Source organism: Mchenga conophoros, linkage group LG3, assembly GCF_057382185.1.
Source record: "Mchenga conophoros isolate Kocher_MC1m ecotype Shallow Benthic linkage group LG3, M_conophoros_male_GT1.1, whole genome shotgun sequence".
Taxonomy (NCBI): domain Eukaryota; kingdom Metazoa; phylum Chordata; class Actinopteri; order Cichliformes; family Cichlidae; genus Mchenga; species Mchenga conophoros.
In genome coordinates this window covers 79,374,665-79,397,864 of record NC_140528.1, presented here as the reverse complement: position 1 = coordinate 79,397,864, position 23,200 = coordinate 79,374,665, and the positions used below count along the sequence as shown (strand labels likewise).

The 23,200-nt window shown below is 42.7% G+C and overlaps 1 protein-coding gene across 6 annotated transcripts in view; it reads right to left on the bottom strand.

Annotated features, from left to right (window-relative positions):
• Nucleotides 1-10,509: 10,509 nt before the first annotated feature.
• The window catches only part of nrxn2b (neurexin 2b), a 707,860-nt gene continuing 695,169 nt past the window's right edge, over nt 10,510-23,200 (bottom strand). For 5 of the 6 annotated variants that reach the window (XM_085267412.1, XM_085267416.1, XM_085267414.1 and 2 more), the window contains 2 exons: nt 21,824-21,902; nt 10,510-13,583 (listed from right to left, as the gene is read on the bottom strand). In XM_085267412.1, coding sequence (XP_085123538.1) covers nt 12,694-13,583; nt 21,824-21,902 — 969 coding nt within the window. In that variant the 3' untranslated portion in view covers nt 10,510-12,693. The remainder of the gene's footprint in view (nt 13,584-21,823; nt 21,903-23,200) is intronic. The other variant, XM_085267417.1, reaches the window with a different exon arrangement.

The window sequence follows — 23,200 nt, the reverse complement described above, 5'->3', positions numbered from 1 at the left end:
AAAGCCTTCATGAATGGAAAATCAGAGGATTTACAACTAGGTGCAAACCACTCAAGAACAGGAAGAGCACATTAGATCTTGCCAGAAGACATTCAAAAGGCTCTGTGCAGTTCTGAAAAAAGATATTCTTATACCACAACGTTATGCATGGGCATGTATGGCTGCCAACATAATTAAATCCTAATGTTTATTGATGATGTGACAGCTGATAGAAGTAGCAGGATGAATTCTGAGTGATGCCGGGCTGCCCTTTGTGCTCAGATTCAGGCAAAATGCTGAAAAACTGATTGCACAGATAGATAATTACCCATGCCATACTGTGGAAGTAACACAAGAGCTTCTCAAACATACTGGATATTCTTCAATGGCTAACTCAGTCAATTGATTACTAGAGTCATCAGTCAGTCACTGACTGCAAAGGACTTCCATTCAAGTTTAAAAAGCAAAGCTGTAATTCCTGAACAGCTAATGTGACGGAGTTTTCTTTAAACCCCTTGAATTAAGTCTAAAAACATATCTGCACTTTAAACACATCTTGTTTAATTTAAAATATTCACTGTTGTAATTCACAAAAAATGAGTCATGTTCATCACGTGTGGCTGCTCTGCTCCGTGTCTGCCTTTCTCTCCTTGATACAGAGGATGGGGAGCAGAGGACACACACACACACACACACACACACACACACACACACACACACACACACACACACACACACACACACACACACACACACACACACTGTGAAACAGAGAGTCAAAAAACAGCAGAAGACACATCTCATTGAGCTTAAATGAAACAAGTACACATAGCAAACTAAACTGAAGCTAATAAATGGCACTAATGTCAGATAAACCTGATTAACAGCTCAGACATTGTTGATCAGTCACCTTCATGTTTTATGCCAGTTATCCAACCATAAGATATCTGGTTGACTCAGCAGTATGTACCATAAATACTTAATTGCAAGGTGTTGGAGGTTGCTGTCAAGGGTACAAGTGTCCTGAAAAGACTTTTTTCATGGCAGCAGTCTTAACCTTAAAAATAGATAGTTCACAGGAAAGAACTAACAGAAAATGTATTAAGAGCCGCGGGGCGTCTGGAAAAGCACAGGTCTAAGTAACAGCATTAGTGATGGCTCTGTTCCAATCACATATCCCAGTAAGCCCTGAAAAAGAGCAAGCGTGCACAGTGCCAAGGCCAGAACACTCACACACCTTGTAACGACGCTAATTGTAAGTATGAACTGTACAACTTTACCTGCTGTGACATTTCAGATTGTCTGCTGTGGAAGGTGTCTGTGGCAACTACCGATCTTTACAGTAATAGTCCAGTGAAAGATACTTCCTTTTGCTTTCACCCTGTGATTAGTGCTGGAGTTGTAGATACTTTAAATGATTGTTTCCCCGCATAGGCTAGTTTGCTAATGTCCATATTCTGTATTTAAGCATTTAGAACCAGCTTTCCATCCAATAGTAACCGAAACATAACTAGTTTGCTGAAGTACTGGAGGTAAGCCGGGCTGGAGGTAACACTACAAGGTTATTGTTCGATAGGTTTGTGTTTATTTATTAATTAATGCATTTGTATGTATGGGGGTTAGGGATAGTAGTAGGATAGATGGGATTGTGTCCGTATTGAAGACATTTAATGTTGCTTCTTTTTTTATTGTTTGGGGACAAATGTGTTATTTTGTTGTGTTAAGTGAGAATAAACCTTTAGTGGAGGCAATGAGCACTTTTCAAAAATTCTGCACCTGTGTTTTCACTGAGTTGTTGACGATTAAACCTTTTCTGGGCTTTGCTTTTAAAAAAAAATCGTGTTTTTCATGGGTATACCTACTAATAATTTTTTATTTTTTTTTTAAAACAACACACAGTAAGCTTTATTTCTGAGTATGTGTTGCTACAAAATACAGCAAAAGAACCAGACGGATTTACTTTTAGCCTTCACGTGTAGCTTAGCTTAGACTGCATGAAAGAACAAAGGTGGTTATAACAAATACGGACTATATAACACATATTTCCCCGATATGCTAGATTTCATGTCATGTTTGTACATTTAAATAAACTGCTAATAAAAATATATAGAGACAAAAGGATGCCTCAAGACAACAGTCAGATGAATATCTTTTCTTGGTTTTAATAGCAGCTGAAACTTGTGAGGCTTGCACGTGGTCAGATGCCTTTATTAGAGGCTCATTTCTGTTGATGATTGATTTGTCATGTATAATCAGTGAATTACTTGTTTACTCTCTGGCAACTGTCCTTGGCTCGGTGTTGTGTTTGTTGCATTTCAAATCGCTAAATGTTATAACACAGTTAAAGAGGGATTCTGTTTCGTTGTCATTTCACATGCTGTTGCATATTGACACGGGACCGAGTGGTCTGTACTGAAACTGGACAGGTGCAGAAACCCAGACAGAGACAGCAGGTGGTTTAACAATATTTTATTGGTTAGGCTTAAACTTTGGTAACGTGTCGAGGAGAAAAGCAAATAAAACGTAGAGCTTGACGTGGCGTGGCCTGGGTAACGAGGCTAAGGAGTATGCAGGACTAGAGAGAGGGAACGGGGCCTGAGATGCAGACTGGAGCTGGGCAGGAAACAGTCACACTGAAGAGAGAAGACAACGGAGTTAGGGAGTTAGTGGAGGTAGCCCTTAAGTGGAAAGTAATTTGTATAGCAATTCTTATTTGCAGGAGGAGGAACAGAGTGTTAAGAGGGGGGAGACAAGAATCCGGGCGAGCTGAGTGGCGTGGAAAGGCTGACCTGAGATCCGGAGGTTTCAGATGGAGGTTGATGGCAGGAGGGCAGGCAGGTGAGGCACAAAGGGATTTCTACAATCCTTAGTCCGCGTGTAAAGCATGAGCCAAAGGTTTGAGCCAAGGTGAATCCAGAAACTGCAGCACAAGAAAGTTTCGTTAACAAGGTAAATCACATAGAGAACTTGAAACATGCCGGTTACCAACATAGGTTGATGATGAACTGGCGGTGAATGAACGTCAGCGTGAAGCTTAAATCACTCTGGCATGATTACTTGCAATTGGATCCAGGTGTGCAGGAGCTGGAGGAGGTGGCCCTGCCCAGGGACGTGTCCCAGGTAGGTTCAGGAGCCTTGTGGAAATTCCAGCCATCCACCGCGGACCATGAGACATAGATCAGCAAACAGGAAGCATCTGCTGATAATACTACCCTGCCGATTGGGCTCTAGTAATAATGAATGAACTGTGATATCCAAAACAGAAATTTCCTACTGTCTATTGTTACAAAATCAGTTTCACCCCGGTTCTGTTTATTCCTCGGGCATCCAGAGACGGCACCGGACTCGGCAGTCATTTTCACAAAAACCTTTATTCATCTTCTGTTGGTGTGGGTGCGTCGTAACAGTCAAAGCACTGTGTGTGTGTCTCTGTGTATGTGACTTCCTGCTGGTCATAAAAGTAATCTCCTCACTCAATCTACACCAAATTCCTTTAGACAACATACAAAACACAGTTAACATATTACAAACACTGAGACCCCCACTCTGCATCCACTGGGCCATTGGCCTCTTGTTGTCTTACATTTAGAGATAAGGTGAAGAGTCTCCTGCAAACCTACTTCTAAGTTATAACAATTCTGACCGTTTATTAGATTCAGGTTAAAGCATCAGCATCAGCAACCCCCAACTGTGGCTTCCTGTCTCCTTTTATGACAGCAGACCCCCAGTGTCATTAAATTTCTTTCCCTCTAAACAATCACACTCTCAGGCTACAGCTAAGCCAAACTGAAACACAGACAAATCCTTCTTTATTCCTCTGATCTAAACAAATTTAACACATCATATTATAATAACTATATTATAATAACTACTAACAATGCTGATTCATAATAAATATCAATTATTATTATTTTTATTATTATTAAATCTCACAGTACTTCCAGTACTGATTTTTTTCTTTAGTGGTTGGCAAATAAACAAATATTTGTTTTGGTTGAAACTCCGAAGCCCCCAAAACATCATAAGTCCCAGAAAAGAAACAGCTTGTTTGGCAAATCTGTGTTCCCCTTAGCTCAGCTGACACCCCCACAAACACATATGGTAGGGCAATCGCAGCTGATGTTACCTTTGCTCAAAGAAAGACTTTTCTTTTTGAACAAACTGTTATGCTGAGGTCCAGAAACAAGCACACAAGAGGAAAAATACAAAAGGCACAGTGAGGCTCCCTGATGCCACTGGCAGCTGAAACACTACAGCATGCCTTTTATGTTTATTTCCCAAGTAAAGCCAGCTCTGCATCAGTATTTTAGGGTTGTAGTCTTTGAACCAAAACTCAGCATTCAGCCCGCAGGTGTCCGTGGACTTGCCTGTCAAGTGTCTGCGTCCTAAACCAAGGACAGAACAGGAGGATTACCTCACCTGTACGCTTGTCTTTGGGGACTTCAGACAACGTCTGTTCCTGCAGGAGCCCCTCCTCTGTCATAAATACCGCCTCGGGGTGCATGATCACACACCCGATTAAACACACAAACAAAAACACACAGGCATCTCACAGCTCATTTAAACTTTTACTCTAGAGAGTGGCAAATAAACAAATTGAATCTGAGGCTGCACTGCACCCATGTGTGCGACCGGCGAGACAGACTCAAGTGCAACGCTGTAAACCTGCTTGGCAGTGAGGGTGGCTGCCGAGACGGCGTTGTTGTTGATTGTCAAGCCACCCAGTGATGTCATATTTCTTGTGAAAGCTGCTCTAGTGTATTTACAGCTGAGCTATCTGCCTGTGGGGAAATGATGCTGCTGCTTTGTTTTGGCTTTTTGCTGCTTTTTTGTGTGTTTTGGATTGGGTGAATGTGGAGCAGAGCTCTCCCTGTAGGAGGAGCAAGAAAGCTGTCAGATTTAGCAGGGGAATATTTGAGATGTCTTATCGTTGTGTGATCCCTGCATGTGTGCACATCATATTTTATAGATTGGTGAGTAAACGGGAAAAGCGGCCAAAAAAGGCACAACTCACAGTTGGATTGAAGATTGGATGATGACATCGGGAGGAAACACCACACAAAATGGAGCAGAGACGTCTTGTTCTTCTTTCCTTCCTTACCTTTACTAACCTCTGCTCCAGATTTACAAACAGAGCCTTTGATTTGATACCGCGTCTCTCTACACGAGCTGATTCAATCCCTGCAGAGGCAGTGGCGCATAGACTCTTGACTCACTGTTTTTAACTTGATTACTGTGAAAGCTTTTTTCGTGCTCGGAGGATGGGGGAAGAATAAAACACATACAAAACCAGCACAGTACTCACATTTTGTCACAGCAAGATCTCATAGAGCTAACTGGTTTTAGAGAGTGTCTGTCATGTTCTCTAATTGGCTATGGTGACATTTTGACTAGAAGGGAACTTTTGACTTTTAATTCCAAGAAAATTTCCACCCTGAGGTTGAAATTAGCAGCTGTGAAATCCAGTCTGTGGTCATATGCATTTACATTCACATGCATGCTCAAGCCTCATTTATAAATAATAGCACTAGCATGGTTTCTGCATTAATCCTCATTCAACTTTAAGCTAAGATTTATCTTGGACCTGAAGAGTCCTTTTCTGTGTGCCAGCACAGCACAAAATCGCTCTTACTAACTTGATCGTGAAATATTAATGCTGTGTGTGTATCTTGATTAAGGGGGAGTGCAGATTTTCTCCTGCAGAGGGTGAATGATGGACAGTTTTGGATTAGTGCCACTTTTGGCTGTTAAATGCAGACTGTATATAAAAGTTAGAGACAGCCACTGTGACACCCGTGGGATTCCACTGATGTAGAAGTCCTGAGTTTGCCATTTTAGTATTTCTGAAACCAGACACCATGAATGAAGGGCGGATTTAACAAAGCGCCCTAATTGCAGCACGGTGGTTAGCACTGTTGCCGCACAGTAAGAAGGTCCTGCGTTCAATTCCAGGCTGGGGTCTTTCTGTGTGGAGTTTGCATGTTGTTTGCGTGGGTCCTCCACAGGTAGTCTGGCTTCCTCTCACAGTCCAAAGACATGCAGTTAGTGGGGATAGCTTAATTGATCAAATTGCCCATAGGTGTGAATGGTTGTCTTTGTCTATGTGTTAGCCCTGCGACAGCCTGGCGACCTGTCCAGGGTGTACCCTGCCTTTCACCTTATGACAGCTGGGATAGGCCCCTGCGGTCCTGAAAAGGATAAGCGGAAGTAAATGGTTGGGTGGTTTTGGCCCTAATTACACTATGCACACCAATACAGGAGAGACCTGCCGACCACAAAGTAGCCATCATATAAGCCGCTCAGAATAATTAAAGGAACACTTTAACCAGAGAATAGCATCAATATAATTAAACTTCTGGGATATTAATCTGCTCCGATCAATTTCAGGTAGGTTGGTGTTAATGAAATTAAGAATAGCTACACTAGAGCAGGATGGGTTTTTCTAGTTTTGCATTTGATCAGGGTCACTGTCACTAATGGTAGCATGGTAGTCCAACTCCTCCAGGATGTGTTTATTAATGGTCAGAAATAGTTAACACAGATTCATTGTTCTAAATAAAATATATGATTACAAAGTAGTCCCGTGTACAGACTCAAAAGCTTTGTGTCTGACAAGCAGCATCATATGAGGCCTGCTCCCTTCTTATTGCATGACAAATCAAGAAGATCTGGAGCGGAGTCCAAGGTTGACTTTGTATCTGGTAGCAGCTTACTCTCAATATGAGGCCCAACGAGAGTTTTGATGCAAGTGAAGGACATTAAAGTGAAGAGAATTAAATGTAAAATTATGCTTATTCAAATATTCTCCTTGTATAAACAAGCTTCTCTCAAGGTCTCATAGTGAAAATGTTTTCTGCAAGCAAAAGAGGGAATCCCAGTGTTTCACTGGTAAATCAATACAAGGAAGGATGGAAGGATTCGTGAATGCAAAGAGGGCGGCGTCTTATGTCAGACATAGCTTTATAAATAACAGAGCAATAATCAGCATCTTCTGTTGTAAGGTCTTCAATAGGTGGACTCCTCCTCCTGGAGAGGAGAGATATTTATGGGCTGGTCTCATGTGGTAACACTGTTGATGTCAGGGACAGCATAAAAAGAAAAATACAGAGAAGAACAATGGCAGAGCTTAATTACTGTGTGGTTTAACAGTTTTTTAAAAATATGACAAAATTACAGGATTTCTTTTTACTAGATGAATTGAATTGCTCTATTTAAAAAGAATAATTATAGCTTTTTTAATAGTTGAGTGCACCTGAACAGAAAATGAAAATATTTTCAAAACTCAAAACTGACTTTTTTACTAAACCCAGACCATCCTCTGTTTATCTTTAAAGCCGTATAAAGGCTTTTAATGCACAAAATGCTGGAGACGAGCCCCTCTCTGCCTCCTGCGGAAGAGCCATCATTACTGCTCCGTTCCTCAGGAGAAAAACTCTCTGTGGCGTTGGTATGGATGCTGAAAGGTGGAGGCACAGGGAGCGCCTCAGTGCCCTATATAACCAAAGAGGCAGCGGCCTGTAGAGAACCCAGCTTAGCATCCTGTCTGTACTCGAGCACTGAGCCCCTCAAACAACATCCCAGTCTAGTGGAAGCCTCGTATAGATGAATCCACCTTTTGTGTTTCTTCTTGGACCAAATATTTTTGTGTCTTCTCGTATTATTGTGAAACTAAAGAGTTAACTTGTAACGTTATCCCTTTAATGTGGAGATTAGACAAACACCCTGCAGAGAGCTCGCCTCCTTGTTAAGAGGTCAACTAAGACATATGCTCCTATTAATTCACATGTTACAATCAGGGCATCTTATTACCGACCAGGTAATTTCATTGGATGAATTTGTGGCATTTATTTTTTCGAATCAAGCTCATGTTTTGGATCCAAATAAACAGCTCTGCCCTATCGGACCACTGCACCGGGCAACGAGTACTCTTGTAGATCACATTGTGTATTCAGTACTGGTAGGGCACCGGTACTGAATACACAATGATGTGGAAATGGTAAAATAAAACTATTTTACCTCTGACACACAGCTAGACACGGCTCTGGGTCAGTGTCTAGGTCTCTGAAATGATCTGTCTCCTCACATGTGGTCCCAACTGCCCCACTGGCATCCTGACATACTATCAATTCCTTTATCAAACAATGAACTGCTCTCTACTCTTGAGAATTAGAATAGCGAATGAACCCACAGTCTCCATTTCTTCCTTTTCTTGTGTAGAAACAGGATGAGCTCATCATGGCTTGATGTGGACTTCATTGTTTTCACAGTGAGGATGAATTTTCCAAAAAAAACCACATTTGTCACGTGGGTGTGGTATATGTATGTTGCGCGTACATCGTGTTGCATTTTTGAAGTGTGCTCAGCGTGTAAAGATCTTTTGACATGACAATAGCTGGCTAAACAACTCATCTTTCTCTGTGATACAGCGCCCTGGACCATGCGATGACACTATGCTGCTGCACCCAAAAATGTAGCTTGGGTTGGAAGTAAGGCACTGCTTCTTTTATTATGTTGCTGTTGTTTTTCCTCATTTTTTTTTAGAAGGTAAAATTAGCCGGTGCAGCTCACCAATCAGCTCACCCTGTCTGTGTCTTGTTTTTCATTCATCCTAATGCTCCAGTGGACTATTAGTATGATGTGTCTTATCAAATATGTATGCGAATCTCAAATTCTGATCTCAACAGCACAGAGATCCAGAGTAAAGTGCATCTGACCTCTCAGGGGTACCGCAGTTTCTGACTGTCTGAAAATGATGACATTTCCATTTAGTTTGAGTTATGTGTAACAACTGAGAACTGATTGTCCAATATAGAAAACCATCGTAGTTGATTTACATCTTTTTTAAACTGAAGTAAAGCCCGGTAACTTCATGCTGGATTTAAGAGCTAAGGATTGTGCTCGAGTCTGATGATTGCTCTCAAAGATTACGACGTTAGCATACTGCTCTGCTTGTGATGATTTTTTTTATCACTTTGTGGGAAGGATTTTTTAGAGGAGCGAAGACGACTCATGATGAAGACTCGTTAAGAGAGGTCTCACAGAATAATAATCAATAACTGACCTGAAAGTAATTTCAGTGGGACACGTGTGAGTTTAAACAGCTTAAAGAGCTGCACAAGAAATGTATCACAGATGGCTGAAATTTGTTCAGGCAGTAGAATAAAAAAGATGTTTTTTATATTTTCCTGCAGGATCACAGCAAACAATACTACAGAGGTATGATCATCTTGGCAGGCCACAAAATTAATGTATATATTTTAAAAAAATGCTCTGCCATTGAAGGACCGTTAAAGCTTAGTGAATAAACAAAAGACTGCAGGATGTTTTCCTTTGTTTCATAATGACAGCAGCGCCTCATTGCTGCTAAAGCGATTTTTCAGCAGAACAATGAACCCCTACTGTACCAGCTCCAGAGGTGCTGGGCTGCAGCTCATCCAGGCCTGTTGGGGTTAGTAATACAGGAAGTAAAATGTTAGCAGGCACACTGTGAGTTGAGCTTTGTATATTTGAGCTTATTTGTATTTACACTTGGAAAATGGGCACCAATAAAAGCAAGTACCATTCCCTATATGGATGTAATGGATGTCATTATGGATGAATTTGAACATATTTGACTGTGTTTTCTTTCTATTGTCCTTTGGAAGTGGCACCGAACACCTAAAAATACATGTGTCGCGTTTGGGAGAGTTTGAGAGAGAGAGTGCTGTTTCTGACAGAAATTTCTGGTCTAAACTTTCCCGACTGTTTCAGACCACCCGCATACGCACCCGTCTCTTTGATCTCAGGCAGTGTCTCTGCTTCGCGTCTCTCCCCTTGTGCCCTCCTGGGGTGCCGAGGCTCATATTTTGAAAACCTCAGCTCTACAATGAAAATGTAACTGACATAAAACAAACGCGGTCTCGACGTACTTGAATCAAGTCTGACAATTGTGGAAAGGAGAAAAAATACATCCAAAGAGACATCCAAATAGACTCAAAATCAGAAAAGTGCGCTCACATCAACGTGAAGATAAGGAGCTGAAGTTTTCCTCTGAAATGAAAACGGCATTGGGTGAGTAATTGCTCCCTGTGTTTCTATCGATTTCTGACAATATTAAGATACATTTAAACTAAGTGTGAAATCGTCTTACTTTCTTAATTTGGAAAATGTATTAACACATTAATGCTTTTAGGGCCACTGTGCTGTTATGAAATATGTCAGCATTTAAAGCCGTGATGTGGAGAATTTTTTGTGATTATAGCATCTTTCAAATTATTTGATGTAATAACTTTTCTTTATACTGAGAAATGAGACTATCCCTTTAAAACGGGTCCAGCTACAGACTTATTTTGCAGAGCATTTATCTTAATCGGGGTGTCAGAGTCAGAAATGGTCCGGTTCTAATTAGAGCTGCTTTCACCAGCAACTTGGTCCATCGGATGTCGTAATATCCAACTGTTTCAAAGCAATTTGCAGTCCTCTGAGTACCTCCTGGGGATTGAATCAAATTTGAAAATAAGGAGACAATGAACAGACCACACAACGCAGTAAGTAAGAAGTATATAACCAAGTGTATTCCCTCTGTTAATGTACACATATTTAGAGTCATCTCACTGGAACACTTTACAATAACATTTAGAAAGAACAGGAAGATACTGGGAGAGTATGCTCAGAATGGAGAAAGAGAGAAACCAGACAAACGTGGCAGAAGAGAGTAACGACGGAGCCCGTCAAGTGAAATGACTACCGTCTTGTCTCTCGCCATATAGACAGAAATAGATATAAAACAAATTAAAGTAAATAAAAATCAGAGGATGGATAAAACCTGCTTTCCTCACAGGATACGGGGACATACGATCTCTACAGAGAAAAAGGAATGCATGAAGAACAAAGAAAGAGGCTAAGGATGACAGATGGAGGATAAAAGAGGACATTTTCTCCTCTGGAAAAGGAGAATGCATGGTTTGATGTTCATAACCCAAATCATATTTGCTCAGGTACCAAAAGAAAATACATAGAAATTTCAGTTTCCCAGAATCAGTTATTTTTTTTCTCCAAACAGGAATGATAGTAGGGAAAACACATTTCTCTTAGTAATGGGATGAAAGTCAAATATTTAGACATTTCACAAACTTTTTTCAGAATTTTTCTTTTCATGGTACAGTTTTCTTTTCTTAATAGACTTGAGAAAATTGGAATACTAGAGTACATCTTTCAGGGAACTGCTGTTCTCCTTTTATTTGTGTGCTCTTCCCATTAAGTTCGCTTTGCCCGCGGGCTGCCGTCAGTCCAGTCAGGCTAGAGAGGGGCGAACGACACAGTTGCTCTTTTTCAGCTGCTGCAAGGTATCTCTCTCCACAGTGGAACTCCAACACGAATGAATTCAGAATCTCCCTAAAATGTCTCTCATTCCTCCAGAAATGAAAAGAAATTTAAAAAAAGAAAAGAAAAGAGCAAACCAAAGTGACTGAGTCTTGCAGCAAGGCATTCCATCAGCCGCACTGTTCATGAAGTGGGGGGCAGGGGTCTGAGGAACGGGGGGTTGGACGGTGAAGCTGTTCAAGAATCCCATCTTTTGCTGTGCACGTCTCAGCAAACGCACTTTTTGATTCGTTCACATAGGTCCATATGTTTCTGCAACGTCTATACATATATTTATAATTATATAGAACAGAGTTCATCTTGTTTGCTGGAGGTTTTTTCTGTTTTTCGGTGATTAGTAACTTGTAAGGACGTGACAGTTTCTCTGCTGGCCCACTAGGGGGCACCTCAGAGCCCCAGATACACATGACACAGATCTGCTGGAACAAAGGACGACCAAAGGGGTGTTTTTTTTGGCCTCGATGAGTTTTTGGCGGCTAAACGTACAATTTAGCATCCGTTAGGTTGGAGCGGTGGCATCTCACGTAGTTGCTACTTTTAATGTTGTTACGATCATCAGTCATCGGCGTCATATTTTTTTTGTTTTTTTAAACTCCACAGAAAGGAAAAACAGTTTATCTCTTTTTCGTAAATGAATACTACATGCTTGAAACACGGCAGAGTTTACATCGCATCGGCTGCTGGGCACCGTAGACAAGGAGAGAAACAGAGTTCGTGGGTGAACGAGAAGGAGAGAGAGAGATCCGATGAGAGGCGAGAGATCGGAGGTGTCGAACACTTACAGAGGTGGAGGAGCTGGATTTGACACAGTGTTTCTCTAAGCTGGCAGTATATTGATCTGCTAATTCGAGCCTGGTTGGAAAAAAAATCTGTTTGATACTGTCTAAGGTGACGCAGGTTCTCCTCAGAATCAAGTACAGGCATTGACACAAATACTGATGGCGATGCTTTCCTACAGTACTCAGGCTAACCCATGAATCACTGCTTTATCAGCATTTGCTACGTGGTTGTTGGCACGGTATGTGTAGAGATGTAATAGCCTTTCCTTAAATCCACACTGTGGTTAGCATTGAATGCAACTGAAGTTTAGTCTAATCAATCAAAGCAATGTGGAAATGTGTGAGGAGAGCTGTGATGTCACTGTGCCATCTCATTTCGCTGCCTCCCTCTGATTCGAGATGAACTGGTAACACATATGAGCACCTGACAATACTTGAAGTTTGAAATGAATTAGCCACTGTGATGTGTTTGCAGTTTTCCCACATACTGCCTTCTCTCCCTCCTTCTCCCCGCCGTCTCTTTCCTTTTCTAAGTGCTCTGCTGTCTGCCCCTGTGTGTCACGGCGGCACTCCCTCAGACGTAGTACTCTTTGTCTTTGTTCTTCTTGTTCTTGGTGACCGTCTTGGCAGTGCTGGGCTGTTTCTCCTTCACCAGGGCCCCATTGCTCTGTGTGGCTGAGTTGCTAATGTAGTTACGGCTCTGGTCCACCTGATAGGAGCCCTCATCGCGGTTGCGGTACTTGTACATGGCGTACAGCAAGATGAGGATGCAGAGGGCAGCGGCTGCCACGATGCCCACCACCATCCCGGTGGTGCTGCTCGACTGCTGCACTTCTACGGCACCCGGGAGCCCTCTCTCTGGAGACGTGGGGTCTGGAGTGGGAACATGAGGGAAATTTGGGGGATAGGTTATACCTGGGACTCTACGGTGGCCTGGATCCAAAGAGGGCTGGGCCGGCGGCAGCAGCACTTGGTCCCGGGTGTTCATTTTCCCGGCAGGGATGTTGTTGCTACTACTGCTGCTGCCGCCGCCGGCTGACTTGATGCGCGGGTTCAGCTGATCGGGGTTGGCTGTGGGGGTGGAGGAGAGAGGGGGGCGGGAGTTGGGGAAGCGGGAGAAATGGCGGTCTCGGGGGTTTTGGACGCCACCCTCGACGGCCGGGGGAGGGGGGAGGACAGTCCTGTCGGTGACCAGGCCGGAATTTTTGTAATAGTCCTCGTCATCTGACTCGGTCATCTCCCCCGAGCCGTACGCCGACACCTCGATGATCTCCTCGCAGTCCTCCTGGTCCAAGGGGCAAGGGGGCCGGCCGTTGGGCAAGGGGAGGGATTCTTTGGTGGTTTCAAGCAGGGTGAGGAAAGGGCGGTAAGTGGTGGGGGGCGGGGGTATTACTGGGTAGTGGGTGGCGATAGATGGGGGGTCTAGGGAGTCCACTGTAATAATGGGCAACACTAATTCACCTCCTAGGACAAGAAAGAGACAACGAAGGAAAAGAGTGTTAGAGACCACCTGAGGGAGAGACGACTTCCAGATCAACAGAAGAAAGACAGTTCAAATGTTACAGAAACACCAGTATTAGAACAGCACTACAGCTTAACATGAGGTTAGTTCTACAAGTTTAGTCTGTTCTATTTAAAAAGTTAATATGCTGACTAACTTTGAGCTGCATTATAAAACAAGATGTAAGAATATACTCTAGCCTGCACCTGCTCCTGACTGTTCTGACCTATTTCGCTGTGCTGCATATTCCTACATGTCATATCACTAACACAAGGTAAAAGCAGACTACAAATTACACTGAACAACGTAACATCTATTGTACTACACAGCCTATCCTTCACTGCTAACCTTTCTAGTCCTACCTACGCTGACTACGCTCAGATGTTTCTGCTGTGATTGGTTAAATAAGATAGCAAACCACGAGGTTCAGGTCACTTACATCAACAAATTGGCCGCATGATTTTTGCATGAAAAAAAAAATTACAAAAAGAAAGCTGTGTAAGATTGTTCTCGGATAGTGATAAACAACTCCCCTCCCCACCCCCACCATTGTTTACCTCCTCTCCTCTTTTGTCTCTTTATTGGGTGAAAAATAATCAGAATGTAACAAAAAAAAAAAGAATAATAATGTATTGTTGCATTATTCACTTGTTCTCCCCCCCCCCCCAAATTCACATGAAGAATTGTCTCAATCCTATTTTCCCCTTTTGGGCATGGTGGCTTCTATGGCTCATTTCTAATTAGCTTAATCTGTATGCAAACCCTCAGGAGCGGCTGCAGAAAACTGATGCCTCTAATTCTTAACCCAAACTCTCAGTGCACTACACTACAGCGCACTGAGTAACAGAGTATTAAATAATACTGCTCAGTTTTTTATCATGACTCCCTCATGCCCACTTCCCTCCCAAACACCACACGTTAAACATGGGGGAATGATGTTCTTTTCAAACAGCCATCAACACAAATAACATTAAAAAAAAAAGTCTTAATGAGCCAGAATTTCAGTTCAAGCCTCAGTTATGCAATTTTAGCCCAGTGCGAAATAAGCTTCGACTTTGCTTCAGTTCAGATTATTGGGGGAAAAAAGGTGCATTTAAGAGGAATCCTTGTATCATAGACTGAAATGGTTAGACATATCAGGAGTGTGTCAACAGGAAATAGAATATTAATAGCAGTAAATTTACACACTCAATTTTCTGTCCAGTGTTGCAAAAGGGTCAGTAAAGGAAACAGTTGAGAAGTATTGCAGAGTGAATTAGATTACAACACATCTTGGAGGGGGACAAAAGGGAAGGTAACAGCAAAACATAAGCAAAGAAATGCCAACATCACCAGCATAAAATCATGACTCTGGCTCTGTGTTCGATTGATGAGGTAAACCAGGGAGACTCAGTGGGAGAGAGTGGCTGGATAAGGCGTTTCAGGAATGAATGGGAAGGGAGGGGATGGTTAATAGGAGGTTCTGGGATTGTAAGAATTCCTCTGTGGCCTTTATTCAGCTCAGCAGCACTCAAACACCCCCAAACCCATTGGTCAGTTACAAAACCCCCACATTTTCACTTAAAGAATGGCAAAGGCTTTGTTAAAAAAAAGGTAATGCATTGGGTTAACAAAGCCACTGCGACATATCAGCATATAACAACACACTTGAGAGAAACTCCTTGAAATAAAGCAAAATGTGAGAGCTGTAAAGGAGAAAGAAACTTAGTAATTCTTCAACCGTTCTAAGTTATTATTTCACCACCACTACTGGAAAGGCTAGTTTCCATGGCAATGCTCAAGTTATTTCTCTCCCATACATTTTCTGTCTGCGTTTGAGGGATGAGTTTCACCTTGAAGGCGAGAGGACAGCAGAGTGCGGCGGCACATTTGAGGAACAAAGCAGATTCACTTCGAGTAGGATTTCCCCCAGTGTGTTCAAAAGAAAGAAAGAAAATCTTTGTGTTTCGTAAGATAACTCGTCAAAGTCGCTCCAGCGAGGGGGGTGGGGCCAACGATTTGGGAACGCAGAGAAGATCGTTTCCTAGAGATACAGGACGCATGTGCGAGTGAGGGTGATGACGAGAAGACGTTAGCGCTGCTATCTTTACTCTGCCGTCTGTCTGCGTGGCGCAGATGCTGCGAGTGCAATTTCGAGCTTCATACCTGCTGCTCGGTGTGCAGCCTGCCCATTACTGAGAAGCTACCTCTGCTCACAGTGCGTCCTACTTACTGTACGTGCGGCTGACACGGCAAATAGATGCCCCTGTTACAATAAACATTTAATGTAATCCTCAGGAATCAGGACCACTGTGCTTCCCTGCTTAAAGTCTGCTTATAGGAGCCCCTCGGAGTGACGCTTACAATGGTTATTAAATATTTACGGGAGGCTCAGAGTCATCATGCACAAGTGTACATAGAAAGGATTGTTCAAGCAAGTGACCCACATCGCTCTGCTGTCCTCTTAGTTTTTAGGAGCCAAAGCCTGAAGGCCTCATGGCATTATCCCATATGACTGGCAGGCAGCAGCTCCTAGCAGAGTAATGAACCTCAGCCCTCATACACAGAGTGAGCCACATGTCAGACCTCCAGGCAGTTATCAAGTGAAACATCTTTTCATTTCCTGTTGTGCGACCTAAGCCTACTGCACCAATATTTAAAACCAATCAGCAACTTCAATTGGCTTTCCGACACTGCACTGTGTGGTCCCTGTATGCAGCTCTGGTGCTGTTAACAGCCAGGTTGGAAGGTGGGGTGGGTGGGGGATACATATCACAAATCTCCCTGCATGTGTTCTCCTGCTGAAAGCTGCCAAGAACCACAGACTGATGTAAACCAGAGGAAACCCAGGAAAGTGAGCATAAAATATTTAGGTGAATGCGTATTATTTTACATCAAAGCCATCAGACCCAAACTGGGATTTACTGAGACCAGTTCTGATGCCAAAAAAAAAAAAAATTAGGCATGATTCCCACGTGTGGGGGTCTGTTTCTTTAACATTCCCACTCTGTCATTTCAGCGTTAAAGCGGGAGAGACTCAGATATTCAGCCTGATTGATTGAGTTTGACTCTGTTGATTTGAACAGCTGAGGCAGACGTTTAGTCCACAATGATGAAATTCCTTTATCTTTACCCACATGCCTCTCCACTGCGTTGCCAGTGTGAGTCACCCCCACCCCTCCTATTTACTCAAAATAAGCACAGGGCAGATGGATACTGATGCATCCACGTCGGTCTCCTGACAAATATCGTTATTCTGCTGATCACATCACCCCGCTCACATCTATTTCAAATATTTAGAGCAAAAAGGTTGTTTGGAGTTTCAGCATTCTGTAATTCAGCTTCGATTAGGCTGCAGATGGAAAATCTAACTGCGTGTCCGAGCATAATATATTATCCCTTTCTTGCTTCTGAATCCCGCTACAATAGGTGGCCCTATAATCGGTGCAGGGAACAAACCTGCTTCTTTATATGCGGGGCTCTGTAAACTGCTGCTGCTGTTCTCAGGTGAAGTGACTTGTTTTGACAAAAAAGATATGATGCCCTGCTCATATTGTATCTCACTCAGAGTCACATATTGTGCAGCAATAAAGTCTCCAGTCTCCAATCTCCATGTCAGAGGTTCAGACAATCTGCAAACCATCATGTTTCTCCATGGTGCTCCGGGGCATTTGTTTACAATCTGAAGCTAAAGCGGCCAGATTTCCTACTCAGAATGCAACACAAGGAAAAAGGCCATCCTCCCTAAAACATTTGGTTCTAATTAGAATTTCAAAAACCACTTTTGTGTAGTTTGCAGAATATGTATAATTTTTTTGTAAATGACAAAAATGCACCATTGACCAGTAATGAAATAAAATGGTTACAGGCATGTGAATAATGTTGAGTAATGCATTCTTCGCTTGTGTGATTAGGCTGACTGAGCACCTCTGCAGTGACTGGGTATCCCGACTAAGACTGTGATCCATATTTTTGGTACTGTAAAATAACTCTGCTAATTAAAGACAATCACCTAAAGCCCTGCAACAGACTGGCAACATGTCCAGGCTGTACCCCCCGTCTCGCCCTATGGTAGCTGGGAGACGTTTCATTATAACTCATGCAAACTCAAGCATTCATCATGGAGCTGATGCGACCTTTACTCAATTGCATTATTTTTTTCCACAGAAAACGATCAAATCAGAAGGCTCGTTCCAAATCTGACCAATCAGACACAGTAGGGGTAGAGGCTTGGACAGTAACACTTGCCTGAACCCTGAAAGGATGATGTACCGCTTAGAAAGCATCCTGTCATGCAGGTTCAAGCATCCATACTGCTCAGGATCCAACCCGTGGAACCTATATTGATAAACTTGGGCCTGTTACTAGCTAAGAGCGATCAATAAAGCATCACCCTGACAAATAACTAACACCCAAACCCATTGACTTGGCTCTGAGTCACATTGAATGCGGAGGGGGACCGAGAGGCTCCAGGTCATCCCTCATCTATCACCCAATCTCTTATTTTCACTCCTCGGCCTAAGAAGAGCAATTCATAGGTTGTCTCTATAGCATGCTGTCTGATGAATTATTGAGGAGCTCCTCAAAGCTCTGATCTTGTCAGAGTAAAACCGATACAACCTACAACATCCTGGGACTGATAAGTAGCTTGGAGAAAAGCAAAGTGAGGTCATGTCGGGCTAGAGAACAGACAGAACATGATATATGGAGACAAAAAGACACAGCTTTAATGTTGGACGGATAGAATCTCAATATGTTTGTTAGTGTGAAATATAGTTATTATATGTGTAGCAAATGAGTGTCCATATGCATCTTTGGAGACTTTTTCCTGTCTGTTCATTTTCTGCTCGGTATATTGAGCTTTGTAATCGAGGTCCACATTTCCTAGCTTGTCACCCTTCTGACAGAGACTCATTACAAACACTGAAGTATTGAAACCATAGCTCTAATTGGGTGATGTAATTAAGGCTCTCTAACAGTCAAAGTTTAATTAGCCTGGTGGGAACGCCAGGAATCGTTCATGGGAATTTCACTCTCTCCTTCACTTCCTCTTCCTTCTCTCTCGCAGGCTCCCTCTGTACCTCCGCTTCTCTCCTCTCCCCATTCCTCTGTTCTGCTTTGAGCGCAAAGGAACGTGATGCACATCTCAATGAAAGCCAGTCCTTCCCGCTCGTCTCCTCCTCAGGTCTTCTTCTCTGCACCCTGTGCTTTTGTCTATTTTGCATCCACTCTGAGCTTGTCAGCAAATGTGCAACAGCAGCTACCCCTCAATCACTGTCTGAGCGTTTCACGTTGAGGACTCTCATTTAGCGTGACACAGCCAAAACACTCCTCCACCAAATGCAGTTTTGGAAAAAAGGGAAAAGGAAAAAACAAGCTGCATCTCTTGAATTGTGTGTTGTGGTGTTACCAGCTGCAGGTAAGCAGATGGAGCTCAGCTGGTTGTATATATGAAGGAGTTGTATCGATCCTCATCAATTCATAACCACTGCATCTAGCTTTGCTTAACAGAAAATCCACAGCTGCCTTTAAAATGTTTCTCTCCTTCTTTCCTGAAGGCAGTTCAATAACAGCGAGCCGAACACTCACATGTAATTGAAAACACTGGGAATTGGTCCTATCACACAATGACTAAAGGCCTGTGTTTGTGCAGCAGTGATGGAGGGGGAACATGCTTTGGAGACAATGTTGATTCTGCTCTCCTCGTCCACAGTTTTCACAGAGGCTTATCCGACCCCGCCGGCTCGCTTCGCTGGAACTCTCGTGGCATCTGGAAGGTGTGATACAGAGCACGCGCGCGCGTGTACGCACAAGCGCGTTCATTGTTGCTCGGGAGAGTCGGAGGCAGAGAGAAAACTTTACACCCACAGAGTGAGAGAGACAAGTGCCTGTGTGGAAAGGTGAGCATGTCAGACACCGTATGTGTGTTTGTGGGGGCGTGCGAGAGAAAGGGAGAGATAGTGAGTTGCATTTCCTCATGGGAGATTAAGCCTGGACATAGCATCCAACCAAAAAAAACTCTCATTTCTTCTTTTGATAAGAGGGGTATTGAGTCTCTATTTCAGTCCCAACCACCTACAGAGAAAACTGCAGGAAAATGCTGCACTCAAGTTTCTCAGCACTGGTTCAGATCAGGTTCTCCCAACACAAACATACTGATAAATGTTGTAATCTGCTGCCATTTACAGTCCACCAGTCAAACCACTAATCCACAATCCTACAACAAACTTTTACAGTTATTCAAGGTAACTCAAGTGCTTTTCGGGGAGCACATACACTGCTTAACAAATTTATTAGACCACCAGTCAGTACCAGGTTTATGCTACAGCTGCCCTAACAGTACTGGTAATTACCAAAACCATTTCTTATGTGTCTGTAATGACACAAGATCTATTACTATAACAAGAAAATAATAATTTTCTTAAAGACCTAATATCACCCCAGCCTGGTTCTGCTGGAGGTTTCGTCCTGTTAAAAAGGTGTTTTTCCTTCCCACTATCACCAAAGCACTTGATCATAGGGGGATTGTCTGTTGGGGTTTTCTCTGTATTATTTCAGGGTCTTTGCCTTAAAAAAGTTGTTGTGATTTGGAAATGTATAAATAAAATTAAAGTTATCCAGCAGTATGCACAAGGCTCTTTAATCAAAATGATATTTTAATACTAAAATATAATTATTATATTTTAACATTTGAACTTAGTGTTTTGGAAAAAATAGAAACAAACAAAAAAGCACATCTTTGTTTTTCTTGAACAGTTTTAGTGGTTGAATATTGTCCTTGATTCATTTCTGGGACATAAATTCAGACATAAAAACATGAATATAGTTTGTTATTTGACTAATAAATAACAAAGTAATTTTTTAGTTTTAAACGTGTTTTTGACAGATTTTTAAAATATTTGTTTTTTCTCATTTTTATGACGGGTCATCAGATACATTATTAAGCAATGTACACTATGGCATTTCTCTTCATTTTTTCCCTTTTTCCATCATATAAAGCAGCGGTCCTCAACCGCAAGGCCTCGGACCGGTACCGGTCCGTGAGTCGTTTGGTACCGGGCCGCGAGAGTTGAGGCTCGGGTGTGAAATGTATGGTTTTCAGGGTTTTTATCGGTTTCCAGCGTTATTTTGTTATCGTTTTTATCGTTTACTCGGTTTTCCTGGGTCTTTTCACGTGTGTTATGAATAAATCTTCTTTTTTTCGGTACCGGTACTAGTTTTATTTTGTTGTATTTATCCGCGACACCTTGAAGGCCGGTCAGTGAAAATATTGTCGGGCATAAACTGATCTGTGGCGCAAAAAAGGTTGGGGACCGCTGATATAAAGCATGTTCTGCTGAAGCTACACAACGGTTTGCCCTATCTCAGAACATTAAGGCAGGTTTGAATAAAACCACACTTAGCTTATAGCTAGTAGTCGCTAGCAAGTCTTGTTTTATGCTCCAGGAATTTAATGTTTTCTATTATTTGACAGTGGCGTCATAGTGGCTCTGCTTTGATTAAAGGTTTCACCCACACCAGAGTCAAATCTGTGAACCCATTAAACACACAACTCTTGTCACTCAAGATCTTTAAGGATGAAATACTGCATAATTTAATGTGGACATGCATATCTTCTGACTCTTGGAGTTTTAGAAGCCTTGACTTGTAGCTGCACGAGTAATTTGAATCTCACTTTTTCACTGAACAGGCATGGTTCTTGGCAGTTTTTAAATATGGCCAGCTTATTAGTGCTAGAAACCACAGCGGCAAGGAGTAAAACACATGGCCTTTAACTTCCACCTCCAAACATGGTGTCAGAACATTGCTTGACCCTCTGTTCACACTAACAGTGCCTCAGCCACCAGGTCTGCCAAGCTACAGCTGTGCGCCATGCAGAACAAGCTGTGTTTCCACGTTGGAACTGTCCTGCCTTGTTAAAATCGGGGCAGGGGATTGGTGCAACAGCTGGGAAAATGCCAGGTATTACCACATGGCTGAGCAATTGACAGACCACAATGCTGCTGACTGCCTGCTGCTTTAAAAAGCAACAAGAAAAAAAACTCGGAGAGTACACATCTGGCCAATCAGAGCTGCATACAGGGGGGCTGCGCAGTCACAAGGTATCATTTAGAAGAGGAGAAAGGGACATTGAGGTAGTCTAGGTAACTCTGCTTTTGTGTTTCAGGCTGACTTTGTTTCCAGATAAAACACAACAAAGGCAGAACTCCCTGAGCTGACTCACCATTTCCAGGCTCGCACTCCTCCAAATCTTCGTCATCGCTAGGACATTCAGCCGATGCTACCAGGAGGTCGTCTGAATTCTGGAAGAACAGAGAGGGAGGAGATACAGTCAGGACAAATTTTATTTGTGTAGAGGATACACCGAATATCTAAGCGGATTAAGAGTCTCTGGAAGTCACAGTGAAGGTCTTCGGCTCCACCGATGCCTAGTCTCACAGAAGCGTGTGCAGCTGCAGTACGAGAAGCAAACTTCCGGGGAAAACTCTTATCTGTAACTCAGTTACAACATGAAGATTTATTGTTGAGCAGTTGTGGCACAAGAGCTGAAAATATGGAGGTGGCAGTGCTTTATGAGCAGCACCCGTGTGTACTTATGTAACAAAAGATGGAGAGCTCGAGGGAAACCAAAGTGAAACAATCTCTTTCTGACCCAACGCCGCCGATCAAAGAGGTGCAGCTTCTCGAAACAGCGCGTCAGCTCCACTGAGTGGGCAAAAGTGTCAGACATTGAAGGCTCTATTGCACAATTGTTTTTACTTTTCAGCACATGCAGTAGATTATCTCCATTATGGTCTCTATAGGATTATTTTTGACCTTGAGCTTGTAGACATTTGAAGTAGGCGATAAAGAAAGCAGTAGACATGGAGCCTGTTGTGCCGGGTTTACAAGTACAGCGGGTACAACAGCGGGGGTCTTGAAATGAAAGCAGATTAAATCTGACAAGGTGGTTCCAATTTAGTAGCCCAGGTTTGTCCTCACTGCTGCATGACTCACACAGCTGCGTGTCTAGACACCCAAACATCCTGCCCTCGCCTCCTCTCAGCCTCTGGTTGTTATTCAAGATGGGGGTCATCTGATAGAAAATGGAGGGCTTTTATCAGCATAACTGATTCACTGCCTCGCAGAGTTTTCGCTCTGTTATTAATCCATGGCACGGGCATAATCATTTATTAATTACGCTGTGTCCGTTTGAGTGTGTGTTCACATCACCTAGCTCTGTCAAATGGTCCTAATGATCCCGTTTCAGTTTCCCAGCAACATCTCCATCACGCATGCACTTACATTCGTATTCCATCCATGCAGCTGCTTCGATATAAACAGCGCATAATGAATCCTTTAAAATGTGCACTCCTTTAAATTAAACAACCAGGACATCAATAAATGCACACGTCGGGCTGTGTTTGTGGCCATAAAAGCTAAAAGAAAAGAAAAAAGGAGTTTTTATAACACAATGTCTTACTGATTGAATTTCAAAAGGTTTTTTTCAGCCTCCTGGAGTTATGATGGCTGTAATTTCGTGCAACATCTGTGACACACTTTTAAACCCCAATTTACCTGACCCCCCTGGAACATCCAAAACAGCCCCGCTGACTATCTC